The sequence below is a fragment of the Lissotriton helveticus genome, chromosome 6 (assembly GCF_964261635.1).
Source record: "Lissotriton helveticus chromosome 6, aLisHel1.1, whole genome shotgun sequence".
Lineage (NCBI taxonomy): Eukaryota > Metazoa > Chordata > Amphibia > Caudata > Salamandridae > Lissotriton > Lissotriton helveticus.
Genome location: NC_136067.1, coordinates 2,103,623,180 through 2,103,648,884, shown reverse-complemented (window position 1 = coordinate 2,103,648,884; position 25,705 = coordinate 2,103,623,180). Strand labels below are relative to the sequence as shown.

The 25,705-nt window shown below is 45.0% G+C and overlaps 1 protein-coding gene across 1 annotated transcript in view; it reads left to right on the top strand.

Moving 5' to 3' along the window:
- LOC144763060 (NACHT, LRR and PYD domains-containing protein 3-like) overlaps positions 1–25,705 on the top strand; it is a 421,888-nt gene that overhangs the window by 281,716 nt on the left and 114,467 nt on the right. Inside the window, exons 6-9 of the mRNA XM_078648365.1 lie at positions 8,096–8,266; positions 8,596–8,760; positions 8,853–9,023; positions 9,478–9,648. Coding sequence (XP_078504491.1) covers positions 8,096–8,266; positions 8,596–8,760; positions 8,853–9,023; positions 9,478–9,648 — 678 coding nt within the window. The remainder of the gene's footprint in view (positions 1–8,095; positions 8,267–8,595; positions 8,761–8,852; positions 9,024–9,477; positions 9,649–25,705) is intronic.

Sequence of the window (25,705 nt, the reverse complement as noted above, 5' to 3'; positions counted from 1 at the left end):
TAGCTATCACTTCTGCGTGCAGGGTGAGCGAGATTCAGGCTTTTTGTGCTACAGAACCCTATCTCGTTTTCCATGCGAATAGAGTGGTGCTTCGGACTCATCCTAGATTCCTTCCTAAGGTAGTCTCGGATTTTCACATTAACCAGTCAGTGACACTACCTACGTTTTTTGCTAATCCGAGCACTTCAGCTGAAAAAGCTCTACGCTCTTTGGATTTGAAAAGAGTTTTGAAGTTTTACCTTGATAAAACTAAGAGTGTTAGAAAGACTGATCATCTGTTTGTGAACTACGGTCCTCTGAATACGGGCTTGCCTGCTTCTAAGAGGTCCATTTCTAGATGGATTGTGTCATGCATTTTGTTATGTTATCAGTTGGCACGGAAACAGCTCCCGGGTAGACCGAGAGCGCACTCCACTAGAGGAAAGGCTGCTACTATAGCAATGCTTAAAAATGTTCCTGTTCTTGAAATTTGTACGCAGCTACGTGGCGTTAGGTTCATACCTTTGCTCGCCATTACTGCCTTGATTCTGATACTCAGGCGGATGCCCAGTTTGGTCAGGCATCCCTGAGGCATTTGTTTGGGTAATATCTATATTAGTGTACCGTTTAGAGAGTCTGGTATTCGTCCGCAGGGTATGGGATGGGCTTGTTACTCTATTCAGTGCTTATGACTATTGCTGAGTATCCCCTGGAAGAGAAGGATTAGTTACTTACCTGTAATCCTAGTTCTCTTCCAGGGGTATACTCATCAAAGTCATAAGCACACCCACCCTCCTCCCCGGGCGAATACCAGAACTGTCTATTTTTCATGTTACCCATGCGGTTATCACACTGTTATACGCCGTCCAAAAGAACTGACCTAACTGTCACCTGTGGTGCATGATGGGAGCCTGGAGGCTCTCAGAGGTCTTAAAGGCACGGCGCCAGATTTTCTGTTGTAACTATGCAGCCTATCTAGGCTAAAGCTGCCTCTATGATCCTGCCTGTTTTTACCTTTGAAAATAAAGGTTGTGTGTTTCAAAGAAAACCAGGGCAGTGTTCTCTTCTTTGCATTGTCATATAATGTAATTTATATGTCTTTATTTAGCAAATGTAAAGATTTTACAGGCTATTGTGGCAGTTTTTAAGCCTAGTATGGTGTATATTGGGCTGCATATGTATATGTATATGCATATTATCTATATATATATGGTTATTTTATGCGTATTTATATGTATTTATATATCTATGTAGATATATGCATATTATTGGCTATTGCTCCGGGGTCCCGCACGTGGGCGGGACTATTCAGTGCTTATGACTTTGATGAGTATCCCCTGGAAGAGAACTAGGATTACAGGTAAGTAACTAATCCTTCCTCTCCCTGGAGAGACCCCTTCACCCCCCTTGGGACCCCAGGCCTGTGCACAGAATAAGAATCAATCAGGCATTAACAATAAGAATAACAATACCTAAGTTGTCATCAGCCTCTCCGCGACTCACCCTGCCCTGGTGCTGTCCCCTTAACTCTTCGTCTCTGTACTTCATGGGGAGACCCAAGAGAGCTGCACTGGGGGACACCCCCCCATCCTTGGAAAAAGAATATTTACAGGGTCTGCCTTTCTCTTCCTAGTCTGAATATTCAGCAGTATTTGCAGCGATGAAGTTGGCTCGATAAACCGACTCCATGAGGATGACTGTCTACAAGGGCAGACACAGCCAGGGAGCATCGGCCATCTTTGGGACTGGAAAGAACCCGTTCTTGGAGTAGGAAAAGATAAATTCCACATGTGTAAGAGAACTGAATTCACAAGTACACTCAGTGAAGTTCATGTAGTGATGCCCTTCAGTTGTTGCTTTTTAGGTCTCGCGACCTATCAATGCGCGTGCGCATTGAGCGGAGCGAGAATTCAAGTGCTCAAAATACTCGTGAAACCAAGGGTTTTTTCGTGCGGTTTTCTTCGAGTTCACGTGAATCACGTGACCAAACAAGCACGCGCATCGGCCTCCCTCCCTCCCTCCTAATTGCATTTTTTCACTGCCGCCACCACATCAAAGGGCTTCTCCCAGCGTGCGCTCTGCGGCTTCTCCTCCCCTAATTATTCATGGCTGGCCGGCCGTACTTTCAGTTTCCCGGCCGCTCTTGTTTTTCATCTCACTTAAAGCCCTGGCAACACCTATGTCCACATGACAACGGACGTCCTTCGGAGTCACGGATAGCATTGTCTTCAGGGTGGGGAAGGGAATGTTACACTTTAAATAAATGGCTCATTACAGATGTGCTACAGTGAAACGGTGTGTTAGAAACATGCTTATTTGAATTCTGAAGATCCTTATTACACTCTAAAATGATGTTTGCATGCCAAATATTTTTGAGGCTCAGCTCGTGCACAACCTCTTAGAGCCAGAGCCCACTCCGGCTCGGCTCTGCCTTAGAGACCCCTTTAATTGGTGTGCTGCCCGCTCTGTTGCTAATGACTTCTTTAGCACTTCTCAGAGTACCTTGATAGATATAAGCCTAGGATGTGTGCTGTATTAGAAGAAATCCTTTCAGTACACACTCAGGTCACATGTTCATATGTGCAAATTACTTCCTCCACATGCCTCTCAAAACTGGAGGGCAGAGATCTGACGCTTGAGATGCGCCAATGGGCGTTGTTCTACAGAGGAGTGGAAGCCTAGCCTGCTGGTAATATTTTGTTTAAGTGGGCTTGGCTCTTGAGAAGCATGGGAGGCCAGATTGGCAGCTTGCTGGAGTTTCTCTTTTACATGTTCATGATAGGAGGTAAAACGTGTGTTTACTCTTGTATCTAGCTTAAAGGACATTGTTTTAGAAACTGCATTTCATCAGTAATTACTTGGAATTTTTATTCAAGGATAAAATGTGTAAACTCTGGAAACGTTATGTATGCCAAACGACACCAGTGAACATGCATTGGCATAGCCAATAGGTCTCGCATTTGGGACCTTGTAAGTGTTTAGCCATGCAACAGTTGGTGTTGTTGCACCAAGGATATTCTGCTGCATAACTAAATACTTATACGGTCCAAAAAGCGAGATCTATTGGCTATGCCAATGCTTGTTATTGTGGGTACTGTGCTCCGTTAATTTCAGCGTCCCTGGGTGGGCTGCTCTCTATAAGGCCCAGTACGTATACACCAAGGATCCTTTCTGTACCTAGGTGTGTAACAAAAATTATGACAATGGACCTCATTCACCTACTTTTATCACTTCTAAAGGAGAAAGATTGACAGCCCCTGACTTACCAGCCAGGTGAGAGTGAGAGGAGTTCAATCAATCAATAAACACATTCCTTATTTGGCCTAAATTGGCTATAAAATAAAAGCGCACGAAGAAATAAAACATCAATCAATCAATCAGGGGCTTTGAAAGCACGCTACTCACCCGTGAGGGTCTCAAGGCGCTGGGGGGAGGGTAGGGGGGTGGGAGGGGGTTGGGAGGGGGTGCAGCTCCAGGTCCCAGATCAGTGGAAAAGCCAGGTCTTGAGGCTCTTCCTGAAGATGTGCAGGGTAGGGGAGCGTCTGATGTTGACTGGCAGCTCGTTCCAGGCCTTGGCCTTGATGTTGGAGAAGGCTCTTCTACCTGCTCTGGTTCTGCGGATGAACGGGGTCACGGCTAGGGTAGGTCGTCGGAGCAGAGGTTTCTTTTGGGTACATAGAAAGAGCCTTTTTCATTGAGGAATTTGAGTCTGATGTTGTGAAAGGATTTGTAGGCGTGGGTGAGTAGCTTGAAGGTTACTCTCTTCTCGACGGGGAGCCAGTGGAGGCCTCGCAGCTACTAGGTCATGTGCTCATGTGGTCAAGAGTCTGGCTGCGGCATTCTGGATGGTCTGGAATCTATGTGATAGGGATTTGTTGATTCCAGGGTAGGGGGCGTTGCTGTGGTCCAGTCTGCTGGTTATGAGCGAGTGGGTGACGGTCCTTCTGGCTTCGATGGGATCCATTTGAAAGTCTTGCTGAGGATGCGGCGGGAGTGGAAGCAGGTGGAGGCAATGGCATCGATCTGGCGAGGCATGGTGAGAGAGGAGTCTAGAATGATGCTGAGGTTCCGGGCGTGTTCTGTCGGGGTGGGCGGGTTTCTGAGGGCAGATGGCCTCTGTCTTCTCCTTGTTGACATCGACAAATTATCTTGTATCTTAATTTCATTTGCAGACATATCTAAATTAAAATACAGCACATTTTTAAAGTGCAGCCTTTGAAAAAATAAAAATGCATTGCTTAACATACCTACGTACAGGAAAAAACATGTTAAAAATACTATATAAATGGCGCCAGGGCTTAGCCTAATAAAACCTAACAAACAAAAACCTCCTTATAAGGGTCGCTATGTAAGTAGGGAATAATAGGGACCACCTAAAACCAATAATCCAATCGAATTTTAACCAATTTACATGAATAGAACATTTATAAAGTAGCTCACTGTCAAAGTTAATTTCTCAAGTTAGCAAGATACACACCTGCCAAAAACAAGGATAAAAAGCAAAGAGTTTCCGGTGAATCCAAAATTTGGAAGTAAAGTAAGGCAGATCTCGCTTTATACAAATCCAGAGGAGCAAACAGGCAGCGAATATACTTATATCTTAAAGCTGACCTGTTAGGAGAAATAAAAGCAGTATGCAAAGTGTCCGGTGCAGAAATCCTGTCACTTGTGCAAAAAGGACGGTATAACGGCTTATGCAACCCCATCAACAGCTGCGGAAACAGATTTAAATGGAAGTAAGTTAGCAGTTGTAGCAAGGGAGGATCCTTCTAGCATGGTTACCCCCACTTTTTGCCTGGTGTCAGTGTGTTTTAGACTAGTCTGACTGGAATCCTGCTAATCAGGACTTCAATCTCCGTGCTTCCTCCCTAAATTAGACCATGGTGAGTTCTTAGGTACTCCCCAGATTGGCTACCGGTGTACTCTTGTCAGTCCCTAGTATATGGTACTAAGGTACCCAGGGCATAGATACCCAGAGGTCCCGCATGGGCTGCAGCATGTATTATGCCATCCATGGGAGACCACCCAAATTTTAATTTCAGACCTGCTGTTGCAGCCTATGTAAGTTGGCGATAGCACCACTTACGAGAGATATGTTTTATTATGTCTGAGGTCACTACACTTAGAACCTATAAATCAATCAGGGGATTGTACACGTGCTACTCACCTGTGAGGGTCGCAAGGTGCTGAAATCACCCCTAAAGCAGGGCTTTCAACCCTGAAGGCAGGGTGCTCGGTTATAAGTGTGAGGGTGCCCCTGTATGAGCCAGACATCCCTCCAATTCCCAAAGTCCATTTTCCAGGCATTGTAAGTGCATCACCCATTACGATATGTAGAGTGGCATCCGCCATTACGATATGTAGAGTGGCATCAGCCATTACGATATGTAGAGATACATACCTCCAACACAGTGAACGGTTTGGAGGTATGATTCCATGCACTGTGGGGCTCCTCCTGGAAGCCCTCAGTACTCCCGGTACCAGTCTTCCAGAGTCTGACAGCAAGCTATTGCTGCTGCAGACCACAGACACGATTCTGCCCTCCTGCTTTCCTGTCACAGGGAGGTGTTAGCACCTCCCAGACATGACTTAGTGTATTGGGCTGGGTGGGGCACTTTCCAGCACCACCGGACTGCTTTGAAAGGCACATTTGGTGCTCTCCTTGCAGACTCTAGTTGAAACCTGTTCTGGGAGCCGTTGGCTCCCGCTCTGGTCCGAAACTGGACAAAGGACATGGGAGTATCCTCTCCTCTGCCGAGACCCTCCTCTGGGAGGGACCCCTGAATAGCCCCAACCCTTTCCTTAGGGTACTTAAGGGATTACCTGTGGGTGTCTCTTCAGATTCGTCGTGGGACAAGATTCTGATCTGAAACCACTTTAACTTCAACCATCTGGGCACTCTGGACTTCGATTTGGGAACCGAGACTGCAACTGGAAAGACTCCTGCTGCTCCTGGTCTCATCGTCCTGCCGGTCTTCTGCATCATCTGGGCTTGAGCTCCATACAGGTTCTTCACAAGACCTGTGGACATCTAAGACACCCGAAGGAATCTCCCATGCTGTGACGGTGTCTCCGGCCTGGGGGACCTCGAGGGTTTTCTTTGGCTCCACTGGGCTCCCCTGTTTGCTCACGCCTACTCTAACTTACCTGACAATGTTCAGTCCCTTGGGCCTTGCTGGTTTCGACACTGCACCTTTTTTGTTTGCTACATTTGTTGCAGCTGCTAAGGCTTGTTGGTGCTCCTGCCGGACACTGACTACCTGGCTCTTGACATCCGATGTGGGACAGCTCGTGAACAGCTCCAGGTCTTCTACCGCATCACCTGGAGTGCACAGCTGCAGCACCAAGGTCACCGTCAACTCTCCTGCATCTTTTGACATCGGTTGGCATGCATCTTCATGCCTCCTGGTCACTCCTGAGTGTCATAGACTCTGTCCCCTCTGCTTGCAGGTAATTCTATTCCTGAATCCACCTTTGGGTTCCACCGGACTCTTTCAATTTCTTTGCCAGCAGCATCTTCACTGAAGTCCTCCATTGTGGTCTACAGTGGTTTCTGACGTCGCTTCCCACCTATGCACCCAGCTTCCCTGGTGTAGGTATCCTGGCTCTTGGGGTAACAATGGGTGGGGTAACTCTCTAACCTTCCATCTTTAGGGTCCTCTGGGAAGGGTCCTTCTTCTTAAAAACTGCAACCACGTCTTACCGATTGACTTGTATTGAACATGCAGTTGAGTTCCACTCTGCACACAGCTTCCGTGCGGTTCTTTGGTACTTACCTTGGGTGGTTCCTTGGGTCCCCAGCTCTTCTACGTCTTCTGGGTCCAGTCTAGACTTAGGTTGTGGTTTGCATTCCAGTTTATTAGTATATGGTCTGATCTCCCCCTGGAGACCACTGTGTATTTGTGCTACTTAAGTGTTCTATTATTGAAGCACGGTGTGTATTGTGATTATATTTCTGAGAAGGAGATATTGCAATTTGTTAGTGAGTGTTACATCTTTTTATAACTACATGGTGTTGTTCTATTTCACTTAACCTACACTATATGATTAGTATTAGTAAAACAAGCTGCTTTGCACTCCTTCTGGACTAAGCCTGAAGGCTGCTTTACACAGCTACCACTTGGAGAGCTTTCTAAGGTTGTCTGGATTAGAGCAGGGGGCTTCCTTAAATAAGTGTGCATCATATACTAAGCCAGCCTCCTACAGTAGTCTTCTATGATGGGATTTCACTATCACAAAGTGTTTATAACCATCTTGGGATTGAGCTACTTGTAGCCTAGCTTCACCAGTAGTTAGTTTAAAAGTCTCTTCCACCCAGCCTGTGTCTGATTTACTAATTAGTTCTGGGGGACTAAACAACTAAGGTTTACCCAACTCCCCCAGAGTTGTTTTAACGTAATTAAACCAAGGTATGCAGTGACTTAGTTCCAAATTCATCAAATCAATCACAATCCTTCTGTTAAATTCAAATTCACTCTTAAGCTATATTGAGAATCGGACGGAGTCATATAAAATCAGTTATAAAAATCTGCTCCCTCTTGGACACTCTGGAGAATTCTTAATAGCTTTCTTAAACTTTTTGTTTTCAGCAACTTGAATTGAATGGCACGGCTTGTATCCCCAGCTTTCTGCACCAAACTCCACAGTGGGGAGACACTTTGCATTGTAAAGATGTAAAACATACTTAATATGACTGTGTCCTAAACATCTACTAAAGGAATCTATCCAATGAGCTGCGTTACTAAGGGATCGCATATATGCTTTTATAAGTGGTCCCCAAGTCAGTTGGTTGTCCAACAGGATGCCAAGGTAACAAAACTGATCCACTTTTCCTAAAGAATAATCCTTGATACGTTGTGCTTTTGATTTCTTATTCTTTGGTGGGCCACCTGTCATAATGTGGGACTTAAGGTAATTAGTTTTAAGTCGTAAGTCCTCCATAAATTTATACATTGGGAGGAGTTAAAGTGTTTCTTGTTCTTCTCAGATCAGAGAGTCTGGGCCATGACAGCTGCTATTCCGATTATTTATACCTTGTTTTTAATAGTTTGAGTAATAAATCAGTAGAATTATTAATGTTTTAATCCCTCTCTTTCTCTTTATTGCGCCTTCTTAGCCTCTCTTGGTGTGGGATAACCGGTGCTTCCTGTGCAGCTCTGGTCACTGCCCTTCGTTCCAGCCGCTCTTTGCTGACACTGGACTTGAGTGACAAAAAACTGGGTGACTCTGAAGTATCCCTGATCTGTGACTCCCTGAAGCACCCAGACACCCGGCTGCAGAAGATCCGGTAAGGAGCAGAGGGCGGGGGGCTTTTCTGTATCATCTGCATTTTTTATTCTTTCTCTGTATTTATTGAATATGAATACAGCATCTCTCCTTCGTGTGTTTGTCTTTCATGTGGATTTTAAGGTCAGTTCTCTGAAGCCTGTTTTAGGCGCTATCAACACCAGGTGACAGGGGGAGGGTTAAAGTGTTTCTTGTGCACCTCAGAGAGTTCTGGGCCATGACAGCTCCTGTTCTGACTATTTATACCTTGTTTATAATATTTTTTAGTCATAAATCATTAGAATTATTAATGATTTAATCCCCTCTCTTTTTGTTATCGCACCTGCTTAGCCTCAAAGGGATAACCGGTGCTTCCTGTGCTGCTCTGGCCGCTTTCCTTTGCTCCAACCACTCTTTGCTGGAACTGGACTTGAGGGACAATTATCTGGGTGACGCTGGTGCGACCCTGCTCTGTGATGCCCTGAAGCACCCGGACACCCGGCTGCAGAAGATCAAGTATGGAGCTGGGGGATGGGCGTGACTTTTCTCTATCAATAGAATTGTTAATGATTTAATCCCCTCTCTTTCTCTTTATCGCACGTTCTTAGCCTCAGTCTCTGTTGGATAACCGGTGCTTCCTGTGCAGCTCTGGCCGCTGCCCTTCGCACCAATCACTCTTTGCTGGACCTGGACTTGAGGAACAATCACCTGGGTGACGCTGGTGCATCCCTGATCTGTGATTCCCTGATGCACACAGACACCCGGCTGCAGAAGATCTGGTAAGGAGCAGGGGGATAGGGGGAGGGGCTTTTCTGTTTCATCTGCCTTTTTTTTTTCCTTCTGTATTCATTGAATGTGAGTGCAGCATCTCTCCTCCATAGATTTGTCTTTTTTATGCAGATTTCAAGGTTAGTTCTCAGAAGCCTGTTTGAGGCGCTATCAGGTTGGGGGGGGGAGCGAATTTATCCCAAGATGAAACATTACTATCAAAATCATCTACCAGGCAGGTCAGTGTAAAACTAGGAGTGGATGCTGCCCGGCGCTCCAACAACATCAGGACCGAAACCAGGTGACAGTGGGAGGGGTTAAAGTGTTTCTTGTCCACCTCAGATCAGAGAGTTCTGGGCCATGACAGCTGCTGTTCTGGTTATTTTTATCTTGTTTTGAATACTTTGAGTAATAAATCCTTGGAATTATTAATGATTTCATTCCCTCTTTCTTGCACCCGCTTAGCCTCCGTGGCTGTTGGATAACCGCTGCTTCCTGTGCAGCTCTGGCCACCGCCCTTCGCTCCAACAGCTCTTTGCTGGAACTGGACTTGGGTCACAATAAACTGGGTGATGCTGGTGTATCCCTGATCTGTGACGCCCTGAAGCACCCGGACACCCGGCTGCAGAAGATCAGGTAAGGAGAAGAGGTGGGGGAGGGGTAGGAGAGGGGTCTTTTCTGTATCTTCTGCATTTTGTATTTCCCTCTCAATTCATTGACTATGAGTGCTGCATCTCTCCTCCATGTGTTTTTTTTTTTGCAGATTTCAAGGTTAGTTATCAGAATCTTTTATTTATAATATAATATAAAAGTTATAAAAATCCTGTTTGAGGAGCTATCAGGTGGGGGGAGGTACGGGGGAAGAATGTAGCCCAAGATGAAACATTACTATCAAAACCATCTATCAAACAGGTCAGTGTAAAATGAGGAATGAGGAATGAGTGCTGCCATGCACTCCAACAACATCAATCAATCAATCAATCAATCAGTCAACTTGTAAAGCGCACTACATACCCGCGAGGGTCTCAAGGCGCTGGGGGGGTGCTACTGATCAAACAGCCAGGTCTTGAGCATCCTCCTGAAGGTCAGCAGGTCTTGAGTCTGTCGTAGGCTCAGTGGGAGGGTGTTCCAAGTCTTGGAGGCAAGGTGGGAGAAGGATCTCCCGCCAGTGGTTGTTCTTCGGATGCGGGGGACAGTGGCGAGTGGGAGGCCGGCGGAGCGTAGCTGGCAGTTGGGGATGTGGAAGGAGAGCCGTCTGTTGAGGTACGCTGGGCCAGTCTTGTGGAGTGCTTTATGTGCGTGGATGAGGAGCTTGAAGGATAGCCTCTTGTTAAGGGGGAGCCAGTGGAGGTTTCTCAGGTGGGGTGTGATGTGGTCGTGGCATGGTACGTCGAGGATCAGTCGTGCCAAGGCGTTTTGGATGTGTTGTAGTCATTTGATGAGCCCGGTCAGGGCTCCCGCTTTATCGAGCCTGCTACTGACGAGGGCCTGAGTGACTGTCTTTCTTGTATCTGTCGGGATCCATCTGTAGATCTTGCGGAGCATGCGGAGGGTGTTGAAGCAGTAGGAGACTGCGTTGACTTGCTTGGTCATTGAGAGCGTTGAGTCGAGGATGATTCCCAGGTTGCGTGTGTGGTTGGTGGGTGTCGGGGCTGCTCCCAGAGCCGTCGGCCACCAGGAGTCGTCCCAGGCTGAGGGGTTGGAGTCAAGGATGAGGACCTCCGTCTTGTCCGAGTTCAGCTTCAGATGGTTGGCCTTCATCCAGTCGGCGTCGGCCTTCATTCCTTACTGGAGGTTGGCTTTGGCGGTGATGGGGTCCTTGGTGAGGGAGAGGATCAGTTGAGTGTCATTGGCGTAGGAGATTATTTTAAGGTTGTGCTGTCGAGTGGCTTGTGCGAGCAGGCCATGTAAATGTCGAACAGTGTTGGGCTGAGGGAGGATCCCTGGGGTACGCCGTAGATGATCTGGGAGGCGTTGGAGTGAAATGTGGGGAGGTGGATGCTCTGAGTTCTGCCAGAGAGGAAGGAGGTGGTCGATTCCAGAGCCTTTTCTTGGATCCCTGCAGCGTGGAGGTGTGCGCGTAGTGTGTGTTAGTAGACGGTGTCGAAGGCGGCGGAGAGGTCTAGGAGGATGAGTGCTGCTGTCCACCGTTGTCCAGCAGGATCCTGATGTCGGTGGCGGTGATGAGGGCAGTCTCGGTGCTGTGGTTGCTGTGGAACGCTGATTGGCAAGGGTCCAGGATTCTGTTTTCTTCGAAGTATCGGGTTAGCTGTCTGTTGATGACTTTCTCAATGACCTTAGCCGGGAAGGGGAGCAGAGAAATGTGCCGGAAGTTCTTGAGGTTTCTTGGGTCTGCCTTGGGTTTTTTCAGTAGGGTGTTGATCTCGGCGTGTTTCCAAGCTCTCTGGGAAGGTCACGGTCTCGAGGGAGAGATTGATGATGTTGCGGAGGTCGGGTGCGATGGAGCTGCTTGCTTTGTTGAAGACGTGGTGCGGGAATGGGTCTGACGGAGAGCCGGAGTGGATTGTGCTCATGGTCTTGATGGTGTCATCAACGCTCACGCTGGCCCAGGATAGCAGGGGGTCGTGGTCGATGGTGTGCGGAGGGTCTTTTGTGTTGGTGTCTGTTGGTGTTGTCTAGGTGTTGAAGCTGTTGTGGATGTCTGCTATCTTGTGGTGGAAGAAGGTGGCGAGGGCGTCGCACAGGGCTTGCGACGGCGGGATGTCGATGGTGTTGGATCTGGGGTTGGAGAGTTCCTTCAAGATGCTGAAGAGCTCCTTGCTATTGTGTGCGTTCTTGTCGAGGCGGTCTTTGAATGAGGTTCTCTTGGCGGCCTTGTTGTGGTGGTCGTGGTTGCGGATGGCGTCCTTGTGTACTGCGCGGTTGTCCGCAGTTTGTTTGCTGTACCATTTCTTCTCAGGATTGTAAGTGTATGGACGTTCAGTAAAACTAAGGTTGTAGATGTTATTCCTTCCTGAATTTGTAAAACCAATACCTACATTCATTTTTAAATCGTATTTACAGTTTGATAATGCAGATCAGACTCCCTGTACGTCAGAGCACCATACAGAAGATTGTATGCATCAGAATTTACAGCAAGATGGCTTGTGGTATAGACATGGAAGGAATAAAAACAAGCATCCTTCACACAGGATGGAAACTGAGTAAAAGAAACAAAAAGTGGAAATTTGGAATAATTAGAGCATGTTTGGGCAGGCAGGAAGGTGAACAAAATCATAATGTAATGACTGGTTATCATTTAATGAGTGATAAAGTGAGTGACAGAAAGAATGAACACAGCTCAAACAGCGTCTATACATGTATCTATGACTACTGAAGAAGACATTGGCCCCCCTCACCTGCCTTCTTCTCTAGTGCTCTGAGTCATCAGCTCAGCTCTAAATGTGAAGTCCTGGTTTTAACCAAGGCTGGTGGAAGTATCTGTTGAACACAATAGGGAGGGCCTGATCCCTGTGGCCGTCCTCAAGTGATGTTTGGTGTCTTAACCACATCTGACCTATCACTGCCCTGGATCAGTGTCAGACAGAAAGGGTTGGACCCAATCAAAAGAACTAACTGGTAACACAGCCCGGTGCTGAATACTGCTGAAAGATGCAGCAACACCAGTATCACTTATATTGAGGATGCAGCAGGACCCAGAATCGATAGTGGAATGGACACTTGTAACCGTGTACCTTTGGTTACTTAAAAACCCTCATCAACGCGGTGTACGAAACGTGCCCAGCGGTGTATCTTTTTATCCGCTCTCCACTCGCGTTATGGCATAGTCATTGGGTTTATTAAGTTGTAATATGCCAGCCTCAAGCCTGAGGCAACCTCTGGTACTGCACGGTAGTGACCAGAAATTGTGACTCGCCCAAAAACAATGGTTAAAAAACAGAGCTGTTCTTTCCAAAATACTTTAATTAAACTCCAAACAGGTCTGTTATTAAAACATTTGATGGGATATGATATTAGATCGTGTAACTGGGTCCAATCATACCACTTTAGTGTTTAGTCGACATGTTTCTGCCCATCCCTGCCCAGCCGGGTCTATGGGGCATTCATCAGGACAATTAAAATGAATACGTTACTTACACTACTTGTGTAGTATTGGTATAGTGGATATCATATTTTACCACATGTTTTCTTTGCCAAGGTGTCTTCTACGTACAATATGGGAGACAAAAGAATCATTGCACTGGCAAGTAATGGCATATACATTCTTCGTTTCTGTGTTTATGATAACCTAAATTCTGTTAGGTAGGTTCTAGCTAGTAAGATAAATATAAGCTGTACTTCATAGTGACAATCTCGTACTTGGCCACTCGGTGATTCAGGAAAAAATGTCATAGTGTGAAAATTAGTTATCTCTTATTTCACGAACAAGCCCTCCTTTGTGAAGAGTATCGTCTATTTAATGATGTTCAATTATATTTTTCAGGCAAAACCTGTCAAATGTGAGAAACGGTGTGTGCTATACATATCTATCATAACAATTTGCTTTCAGGCTCCATGGTGTACCGTAAACATTTGTCCAAAATAGTCACTGATTTCTATTCATTGAAGGACCTAGATATCAAGGTGTTGAACCATGGTAGTCATTTTAAACAGCAATTCGATAAACTGTAAACTCAAGTGTGCACAACTTTTTCATTCCGTTCTTTTAGTCACGACATATTTCATTAAGTTACAATGTGTGGGCGTTACCTTGCTGGTTATTGTGGGTTAGCGTCCTCGGGCTGGCAGGCTAATGAGGAAAGATAGCTCCGTTATATTAAATACTGGGATCTTCATTTGTTTAAAAGCGTTTTTTTCAAAAAACAAATTGTAAGTGAAATAACGAGATAAGAAGACGTGGTCTCTTTTACCTGCGTCCTACGAAATTTTCGCCACTAGTGCTGGCTCTGCCCCCGGAAACAGCGAGACTGTTCCGGGAGGTGCTTTTGTCTCAGTTGATATGTCGGCATAGAAAGAGGACCGCAATGAGCTCTCTCTCCCGTTCCGCAACCCGTACTTATTCAGATATGGACTATTCAACGTGTATTATTATGAATAATCGTATAGATTTTAGTTCTACAATCCCGTTTTTCTCACAACTCTATATTTTCAATTTTGTGCACAAAGTGTCATATTGTCTATTTGGTCAGATCTCAAAGTGCTAGATAAATAAATAAAGTGCTCGTGTTTAATACTGAAACCTATTTTGTGGTTTTTATTTTGAGGAAATGGTGTTAAATAAATACGTGCATCTAAACTCCTGTGATAACATTAAAACATTAACTTGTGATCCTCGTAATATTTTGATGAATGAGTGTTACATCTGTTGAAAAATTCTGTGCTGTGATTATGTCGAGTTTACTGGGATAGTCCACATTGCAGGATTTTTTGATGCTGACCAATTCAAGTATTGACTCCCTTGGTACCTGCTTCAATGTTTATTTTGTGAATTGGTGCCAGGGAATGTTATCATTCAATCCGTCAATATTTGTTCCTAGGCGATCAACCCATCTCTGTTCTTTTTCAAATAAATTCTTTTCTGGATTCTGGGATTTGTACGTTAGCATCTCTATCACTGTCCACCTAAGATCTTCTGGTTTGTGATTAGCTTCAATGAAATGTGAACAAAGTTTTGTCGTATTCCTCAAGTTCTTGATATTGCTCTTGTGCTCGCCAATGCGGATTTAAATTTTTCTTGTCGTCATCCCTATATATTTCTTTTGACAAGGGCATGTCACCATATAGATCACATGGGAGAGGTGTGGCGCCGCGGCCAGGGCGACTGACGCTGGAATCTGGGGATCAGGGTTCGATCCCCGGCTCCGGCGGCAGGTTAGCCCAGCACCATGTGACTCTGGGCAATAGCTTGCTTAATCTTCCCGACGGCCCCCAGCGCCTAGAGACCCTTACGGGTGATTGTGCGCTTTACAAATGTGGATTATTATTATTATTATGATGGGTTGAATTGCAGTTCATATGCTGCCTCTGTGTCCAAAGTAGAGTTTCTGTTAAGTGGAGAGTTTTTGTTGCCGCTGTCAATTTGCATACCAGACATGTACCACAAGGAAAATGGCCTCTAACTGGGGTCATGTTGATGTTTCTCTCTGTTGTTATTAATCGTTTTTTGCGAGGTCGTGTGTGGACCAGGATATCTTTGATATTACGGGTCCGTCTATTGGCGAATCTTGGTTTTGGCCAATTATATTTCCCTGTAGACAGGATCCGCCAGTTTTTATTCACAAGTTTTTGAACCTCGTATGTTGCTGGACTGAAGGTGGTGACACACGTCATTAAATCTGTGATGGGTTCTTTTATCGTTGTCTGTAAGAGATTCTCTCTTGGCTGGTGTTTTGCCCGTTTCTGGCATTTTGCTATCGTCTTTTGAGGATAGTCTCTTCTTTGCAGTTTTAAGCCAAGTTCTCTCGCTTGAGTTTGATATTCGGTGGTCTTGCTACAATTACGTTTTAGCCTAAGAAACTGGTTGAAGGGCAGATTTTCCCTTTAGCAGTTTCGGGTGGAAGCTTTGATAAGATAGAAGGCTATTTTTCACTGTAGGTTTTGTGTAGGTTTTGGTCTCTAATTTGCCCTCCTCTTCGAATATTGTGATGTCGAGGAAGTCCAAACTTTTGTTGCTGGCAGTGAAGGTGAATTGTAGGCAGGTGTCTTGCTTGTTGAGCCAATCAATGAATATTTGAAGATCTGTATCATTTCTCCAGAGTAGTATAATGTCATCAATGTACCTTTTCCAAAAAAGGATGTTATTGATTAATGGGTTGATGTTGTTCAGTACATATTTCGAATCAAAGTTGCTCACATACAATCCTGCTACTGATGGCGCAAATGCGCTTACCATGGATGTTCCATGGCTTTGAATGAATAGACATCCATTATACTCAAAGAAATTTTCTGTAAGGGCGAGACGACAACATTCAAGGACAAAATGTCTGGGTGTTTGGTAGTTCCACTCTGTCATGAATAGTATGTCCTCCAATGTTTCCAGTGTTTCTTTTTGTGGCAAGCTGGTGTAGAGTGCTTCTACATCAAGTCCTACCAATAATGTGGTGGTGGGTTCGAAACTCATTCCATTAATTTGGTTCAGGAGGTCGCGGGTGTCCTTTAGGTAAGTTGGAGTTTGTTGTACTAAGGGCTTCAAGAACTGGTCCGCAAATTGGGACAGAGGCTCAAGAACTGAGCCTATGCCCGATACAATCGGGCGTCCCGGTGGTGGCATTTTTTGTTTATGCGTTTTGGGCAATGAATAGAAAAATGGAATTCTTGATTCTCGAGCTACTAAATAATCCGCCTCTTTTTGAGAGATCCACGAGTTTGTGGTAAATAAATAATTAAATACCGGTACTATTTTTGAATGCATTAACAATAACAGATAGCTCAATAAATAAGAGGCAGGATCCGATGTATCCGAGTCGAAAGGGCTTTATTCAGGCAAAAGAGAAGGGACTGGATCGGGACAGCCTGAAATAAAATGGAGAGGCAGCTGCACCCGTTTTCATCACAGTTCCACATATATATAGTAAGACATTTCAATTACATAACATACAGTAGGCGTAACTAGTGACAAGCGTAAGATAAGAAGACATGGGCGTGAAAAGAAGGCGTGCACAGGGCGTGCACGTGGACATGTGATGAGAAACGTCACAGAAGTGTCATGAATGGGCGGAAAACATGGAGGGGGCTACCTGAGCAGCTGGGACCTTTAACCTAGTGGTGCGCGCAAACGGGCAATGACGTGTTTACCGGGGAGAACTGGGGGCTATGACTTCTGCACTAGAAGAGGAGACTAAAGTCTGCGGTGTCAGGACGACATGTACCTATAGCATATCTGGTATCTGGTGTTTGGAGTACATGTTGATAGAATCTAAAAGTTATCAGGGCAAAGGCTACTTGACACTAAGGCTGGTGCATGCATATATTCTACATGTATTGCGTGTACTATGAATCTTCTATGAATATTAATACAGTAACTCTCTTGCATGGAGACAGAAAGACTAGACTATGGCTGAAACTGTTTATGCGGTTCAGTAGCTTAGGAATGCAAAGAAGGAAAGCTGGACTGATAACTAGAAGCATAACATACTCTTGGCAGACAGGCAGGCAGAGCCAGGCCGGGCACCGCGCTGCTTGGCAGGAAGTAAGTGAGGGGTCAGGGATGCAGGTGGGGGCTGCATCGCTCCTCGGAGTGGGTTCAGGAGACTGGAGCTTGAATCTGGTGTCCGGGCCCTTTGAGGCCTAGGAACGGGGACAATTCAATGAATTAACGTGCATACTGTAAAACGTGGCAACATAGGCCTAATACTCGTTGCTTTCACGAGAACTGGATACTGGCATACTAGAGTGGGACACAACTATAATTGCGTCTTTAATCGATCATAAGGGGATATATGCATATCGATCATGCACATATAACATAGGATGGGGAACACGTAGGCACATATAACAAGGCAAAATTCACTTTTCCAGATTCCCTCCTTGTGCCCTACGTTTCCATCAGGAAACATCAATATTCATGATACCATCTATCTGTTCATAGAGCATCATTTGCTCGTCTCGAATTGTCTTGGAACGGGACTTAGGACTAGAAATACAAGAGGTAGCACACAAGCCGCAAATCGCAGGGCCACATTGTAAACAGAGGCAGCAACTGAATATGATCATTACTGCTATACCTAGGAATGACAATACTTTCCATCCCCAAGCAGATATAATACTCCAGAGCCAACCGGACCATGTCCAGGTGCCTGGATTCTGGTGCAACTGATGGGCAATTTTATGAAGTCTGGTTATAGCTGAATAAACAGACGGCGCGTTATTAGGAATGAAAATGCAGCAACTAGATCCGATGACTCTACAAGCTCCTCCTCTATCGGCCAGTATGACGTCAAGAACGAGACGATTTTGGAGCACAACAAATCTCATAGCAGATTGCTCCTCAGTTAAGTTACCTATAGCGGAAGTAGTCTCATTCACTACTGCTTCAAGGGTTCTGGTTAGCCTACGTATTAACTTACTATTCTGGACAGGACCTATAAAGAAAAAGAAACCTTTATTGAAGTCTTGGTACTGTTCTAGGGCAGTTTCAGTTTGATCGACAATTGGGGACTCAGTCTCCCTTCTATGTCTAACGTGTACTAGATGTGTGTTTCTGTGATAATCAGACGGGGCTAGAAAAACTGGTGGCAGTAGGAAGGCAATATAACATGTTCCATCCCAATCGAGGGGCAGACGAACATATGCGGTCTGACCACAAACAAAATAAGAATGACGTGAGGCTTTAAAAATAGATTTCCCACTGTCACTATACTCGACCATAGTAGTACAATCACTATGTCCTACATGTACGGAACCATTCTTTCTGACACATAATTCGCCTTTAACTGGTAGTACTGAAATAGCAGGCAAGTCTGGAGTATTATCGGACTGAACATTCAAAACCATGAAATTCGAGGAATAATTACCTAGATCATATACTTCATTTTCTAGATCTAATCCTGTTCTATGGGAAAGTCCTTCCTTGTCTGGGAAACATGTTCGATTCAGAAGGGACATATCAGTTGAGGATGACGTTAACGTGGACCATGCTCCACACGAACCATTATGTGAAAACAGATAGGGAAAGAGTGGCAGAACTCCCTTCGGTGTCTGGAAAGGGGGGAGTCGACCACACACCCAACAATTAGTGGCATTGCTGGTCTGGTGTGAATAGTGCAGCATTCGGATAAAAGTATTATTACGCATAGCAAGACGATAGGATAACTCGTGAGGAGGCAGGTCACTAAATGTGTGCTCTACTGTAACATTAGGAAACATATGTACATGTGAAATAGGAAAACATAAATGTAAAGCATAACTTATGCAAGTAACCATAAGACTCAGGAATAATAGAAAGAACAGAGTAATGATACATCTCTTAGAGTTTGGACTAACTCTCTCACTGTGTGGGTCTATCTCATACATGTCAGGAACCTGTCTAACCGTTTCACCCGAGAGGGACTTAGACAATTAAACTGGCTGACTTACTAGACCTCAACTTGGATTTATACTCCTGCTGCGGAGTTTTCTCTAACAGGGGAAGTTTAGATTCGGTGTCTGGGCAGTCCTTGAGAAAAGTCTTTGGTTTGAGTCCATGAAACTTCTTCACATGGCTGGAGTGTAGCCAGCCTTTTCGGTTTTCCACTTTCACTGCTGTCCGGGTTGTGAGAAGAACAAGGCGGGGCTCCTTCCAGCGGGGCTCCAGCGGACTTGAACGATCAAAATTGCGAACCAAAACAAAATCTCCCGGAACGACTTCATGCGGTTTTACTTCGGTGTTGTCTGGGAAAGCAGCGGCAACCTGTGAACGACAAGATTGTAGTGCAGACATCAAGGAGGCAAGGTAATCTGTCAGCATATTACTGTCAACATCTGTAATTGTACGGGGTCTAGGTGTACCCCACATATTTGGGGGACGACCAAACACTATCTCATACGGAGATAGACCTGAACGGGAATGAGCAACCATTCTCATATAAAAAAGGGCAACTGGCAGTGCTATTATCCAATCTACACCTTTCTCTGCACATACTTTGGCGATTTGGATTTTCAGGGTCTGATTATGTCTCTCTACGAGACCGGCTGCTTCAGGATGGCGTACACAATGGAACTTCCACTGGTACCCTAACAGAAGGGATACTTGTTTCATGAGCTCGGATGAGAATGGCTGGCCGTTATCTGAATACACGACCCTAGGTAATCCATAGCGGGGAAAATACTCACGAACCAACTGCCTGGCAGTGGTCGCAGCTGTGTAATCTGGAACTGGATATGCTTCTGTCCACCTGGACAAAGCGCATACAACTACGAGGACATACTTGAAACCTCGACATCGCTCCATCTGAATATAATCCATCTGGAGGACTTCAAAAGGGTGGTCAGGAGGATGGAATCCACCTTGTTCCACCGGGACACCTTTACCTGGATTAAACTGACAACAAATCATGCAGGTACGCACTTTCTGCTTGGCTGCTGCTCGTAAATGCTTGTTGAACCAGAGGTTCTGGATGCTGTCTAACATGGCTTTTTCTCCTAAGTGTGCTGGACTATGTGCGGTGTTAATAATGACTTGAACCATAGAGTCGGGGAGAAACCATGTGGCTTCTCCCTTCGTCAACCATCCTTGATCTGTCTGGACCCCTCCTTGTTCAGACCATTTCTTGATTTCATCTGGAGTAGCATGTACCTGTATATCTATTACATCTTGTGTTGGGTCCTTAACTGTCATACAAGTAGTCTGATCTGGAATGTGTGTCTGTGTCGTGTTAACTGGAATGTCTGGAGTCTGAGCTGTGAGCTTGGCTGTTCGATCTGCTAGATCGTTACCCTGGGAAATGATGTCAGTGACTTTCGTATGTGCCTTGCACTTCATGACGGCGATAGCTGTCGGTAAATGTATTGCATCTAACAGAGCTTGAATGAGGGGGCCATGCTGAATCTTGGTTCCATGAGAAGTCATGAAACCTCTTTCTTGCCAGAGAACTCCAAAGTTGTGTACGACTCCGAATGCATAACGTGAATCTGTGTATATATTTACTTTCAGGTTCTTAGCTCGTATGCAGGCTTGGGACAGAGCGACGAGCTCTGCTGCTTGAGCAGACAGGGTGTCAATACGATGTGTTTCTATAACTTCGGTTTCAGTAGTCACTGCATACGCAGCTACTAGTTCTCCTGTACTTGTTCTCATACATTAACCATCCACATAAAGTGTCAGGTCGGGATCAGGTAATGCAATGTCTGTCAAGTCTTGTCTTGGCTTTGTCATGGTGTTAACAACTTCCACACAATCATGTGTGGCTGGTTTTGAAGTAACTGACGGTAACAGTGTAGCTGGATTTAAAATGTTGCAGCGTCTGATGTCTATGTGTGGCTGGAACAGTGTCAGTTCATAACCTGTTAAACGTGCAATTGTCAAGTGCTGAGTCTGTGTTCGGTTTAAAAGAACTTCCACGGAGTGTGGAACTTGTACTGTCAGGGAGTGTCCTAACACTATGGAATCACTTTGTCTGATAGCTAGAGCTGTGGCTGCAACTGACTTGAGGCACGCAGGCAGAGCCTGGGCCACCGGATCTAATGTGCTAGAAAAATAAGCACAGGGTTTGTATTGTCCTGCTTGATCTTGTGTGAGAACAGATAATGCAGTACCACAACGTTCAGTAACAAAAAGTGTGAAAGGCTTACTGTAGTTCGGTGTTGCTAGAACAGGTGCTTGGCATAAAGCTTTCTTTAACTCATTGAAAACAAGTGTATGTTCCTGGGTCCAGGGGAGGACAGTCGATACGGCTGCCTCCTGTGTTAACTGTATCAGTGGCTTGGCTAGAAAGGCATACTGAGGGATCCATTGTCTACAGTAAGAAGTGAGGCCGATAAAAGCTCGTACCTCCTTCTGTGTCTTAGGCTGTGGAAGATGTGCTATTAACTGGATACGGTCTGGTGTCAACTGCCTACCCCTCTTGGACAGTAAGTGTCCTAAGTAGACCACTTGCTGGACACAGAATTGTAATTTGGAAGGGGACACCTTGTGCCCCATCTCGGCCAGGAAGTACAAGACTGTAAGTGACGCACGCTCGCAGTCACGTTCAGAACGGGCTGTGATCAAAAGATCATCGACATACTGTAGCAGGGCAGTGTCAGTCGGCATGTGAATGTTGTCTAGTTGTCTTTTAAGTGCTTGACTGTAAATGCTAGGACTCTCTGTGAAACCTTGAGGTGCTCGTGTGAATTTATACCTTCTTCCATTTAAACAGAATCCGAAAATGAACTGGCTGTCTGGATGAATGGGGACACTGAAGAATGCGTTCTTGAGATCGATAACTGTAAAGAACGTAGCTTCAGAATCAATGGCTGTCAATAGGGAAGAAATATCTGGAACCACTGGGTACTGGGGTATGATACATTTATTAAGTTCTCAAAGGTCAATCACTAATCGATAAACTGGAGGTGCATTTGGATCAGTACGTTTCAGAATCGGAATGATAGGAGAATTACATACATTGGAGTCAGTTTCTACAACCACTCCTTGAACAATCAGCTCGTCAATAATTTTGGATAAGGCTGCTACAGCCTCAGGTGGCAATTTGTACTGCCGGATTCGTGGTAATACAACACCTTTCTTCAGAGTGACACGATGGGGTGTGATATGCATACAACCTACATCAGTTGGACCTTGCGCCCATAAATGCTGTGGTACATTCAATAATCTTGGATCAAAATCACGTAATACAAAATGACCTTTAAAGTCTCTCAGAAACAGTCGTACCCCTTCTGGGGAGCAGCATATGACTGCTCCTAATTCGTTTAGAGTTTTAATGCCTAATAAATTTTCTGGACAAGATTTCGTGAGTAACAAGTCTGTAGTTCGGGACAATGGACCAACTTCTAGAGTAACTGGTTTTGATATTTCATTAACAATAGGCTTTCCTGAAAATCCAAGGGAAACATTTCTAGAGCCTGAGAGTGGAGCCCCTGGAACCTCGTCATGACTGATGGTAGTCCTACTTGCCCCCGTATCAATCAGAAACTTTCTGTCTTTTCCTAATACTTGACTGTGTACATAGGGACCCTCTTGATCTACAGGAATCTCGATGAGAGGCAAGCCTACCTCCCTCTCTAGGCTGTTTCATGAATACGGCTGATAATCTGGATACTCTGACTGTGCATACTGGTACATCTGCTGTGTAACGTGTTGTGTTGCAGCTATAGGCTGCGGTACCGTAACTGTCTGTTGTGCATTCTGCGGTGGCTGGGAATTCTGTGAAACTTGCTCTTGTCTAGGCGGACGTGGTCTCTCTTTCGTTTTACCAGTAGCTATGTTGTGTTTCAGAACTGCACATTCGTTTATATAATGACCTGGCTGTTTACAGTAATTGCATGTCCCTTTAGCGGGAACTGCAGGATGACTGGCTTGATTCGGACCCCTCTTCTGACTGTCTTGTGGAACAGACTGTGCAACTAGTACTTTCATTTTCGTGTCTTTCATACGTCTCCTTTCGTGTTCCTGCTCCTCCCTGATTCTGTTCTGGTGATACTGGAGCATCTGGAGCATCTGTGACGGAGTATTAGCTTGCCAGGTACTTTCGACTTTCAGTACTCGATTTTTAACTTGTGGACTTGAATTCTCAACTAGTTTGGTAACAAAAAGATGGGGATACGATTCACTACTTGTTTTCAGACCACTATTAATAATGAAACATTTCTCAAATCTAGAATAAAAATCACTAGTATCTTCGTCTTGTTTCTGTTTACAGGCTGAGATGGCATCCCAATCTTCCTTTTTCGTGGCTAGTAATCTTGGCAAAACTTGTATTAACAATTCAGGCAAAGCTTTAGCTTTATCCCCAAGACCGGTACCTGGTACTCGTGTATTATCTTCAGTTTCTAATGCTGTCCAATCTATCTTTTTCTCTCCCACCTCCCATTCTTTTTCTTTTAAATTTTCATATATGCCCGCAGGCAACAGGACCTTTAACATTTTAATGATATCAGGATACGTGTATTCTCCCATACGGAGCATATCCTTTAATTCACGGTGAAACCCTGCTGGATCTTTATCGTGACAGGGAATTAACTTTTTCATTTCCAAGAGTTCTATTTTCGTGATAGGGGTGTAAACAAATACTCGTTCTAGACTACCATCTTCCCCTTTAACTGGATGTACTTCTCGTAACGGATTCTGTCTGTCTATGTAGAATGATTTTCTTTCTGGGGGTGAGACGGAAACATAATGTGGATTCAGGAACGTTCGGTATTTGTGGCGCTGTTCTAATATGACACTAATTAAATCGGTACCTAGACCTTTCCATCTGTTTTGTAGTAACTCGTTTAATACATCATGTAGAGGACCTGGATCAGAATGCTGTTCCTCATACAGTGTAATGAGGTGCTGGATCATATACGTACCCACCAGACGTTGCTCGGCTGGGGGCAGTTTCAGAAACGTTTGGGCCACTATTTCATCTGGAAACGTGGTAGAATCACTAGTCCATCGGACTGCTGATCGGGCTAGTTCTTGTTCATGCATGGTACTAAGCTCACTATAACCCATTCGTGATTTCAGGATTTGATCGGTGGTCTGGAATACTTGCTCAAGAGAACATTGTTCTGGTGCTGGAGGAGGAAAAGTTTTCTTGTAATCTAGGCGTGAATGTCGGTCGGAAAGTCTAGTTCTACCTACATACGCTATTCTGGAGGGATTCTCGCTGTCTACCTCTTCACTAGAAGAGTCATTCTCTTTCTCGGTTGCTCGTTTTTCTTCCTCCTTCTGGTGTATACGTATTATTTCCTTACGAATTTTCTTGTACATACTCTCTACACTACCTTGTGTCTTGTGCTTTCCCTCGGCTATATTGTCACTCCACCTGGTCAGGGCTTTCATCTCGTCTTGATCTTTATCTGGATAATCTTGCTCTCTTATTAAACAATTAATCAAGAACTTTAAAATCATAAGTTGAACCTCGGCTTTCCTCTGTGACATAGCTTCGTGAATACTTCCTGGATTCTCTCCTGTACGGATAAAACGATATATTCTGTTTAGATGTTCCTTCATGTCGGGCAGGGTGATCAAAAAGCTGGCAACCCGTCTTAAACGTACTGAATATAAGAACATGTGATCTTCGCCTGGAACGGGATCATATATACAGTCAGTAAGAAGTCGCTTGAGATCTGTGTATGTAGCCACTTTTGGCGTACGCTGTAACGCTACGTCATGCAGCGTCAGTCGTCTTGCTTGGGGCGGGGTTCTGGGAGCACTTCCCCCCGCTGCTCCTAAACTAGAATCGTCGGTGATTACTGTACGTGCTGGTAAAGTAACTGGCAAGGCGGGTACATTTACCGTGGGCTGGTCCGGGGGTGCTGTAACATTAACTGGACCCACGGGACCAGTGGCTGGAGGAACAGGGATTACATTATTAACGGGAGGCTGTGGGTGAGCAGGCGGAATAGGATTTGCATATTCTGGAACTGTGTCGTCCAAGTAGGACGAAAGAAAAATTTCAGCTGCGGTCGGTTTGTGACGTAGCTTAATCGGGACCAATGGTGGCGGTAAATGACAGGGTGCTTCCGGGGTTGCTTTTGGCAAACCCTCGGCAAGAAGAGGATACATACCTTTAATAAGGGCATTTCTCTGTCTGTCTGACTGTTCTGCTCTAACTCGTTCACCTTCTTCGATTAATTCCCTTTCTTGGGCTTTCTCTGATGATTCCCTACTTAATTCTGTTCTTCTGAATTCTTTTTCGGTTCTTTTATGAGATTCTTTGCGCCATAACTCGATGGCATCTTTCTGGGACTGTCTGGCTTTCTTTTTCCATAATGCTTCTTCTACTCGCATGATGCACTCGGCATCCCATGTACCTGATACAGGCCATCTATATTTCTCTTCAAGATCTTTGGTATAGTCCGCCCATAAATCTAGATATATTATGGCATCTAAGCCATGCTTGTGATACATAAAATGTCCGGGACTGTCCCTAGGGGGGACAGGAACTGCTTCTTCGAGTAACCCTTTTCTGGTCTTTATCTGACGTAATTTCGAGAACAGAGGCATTTCGGAATTTTACTTACTAACACAATACACAATAATCACAGTAATGGAATGGCAAACAAATCACTCATACCACGACATAAAAATACATAAATAACAGTTCGAACA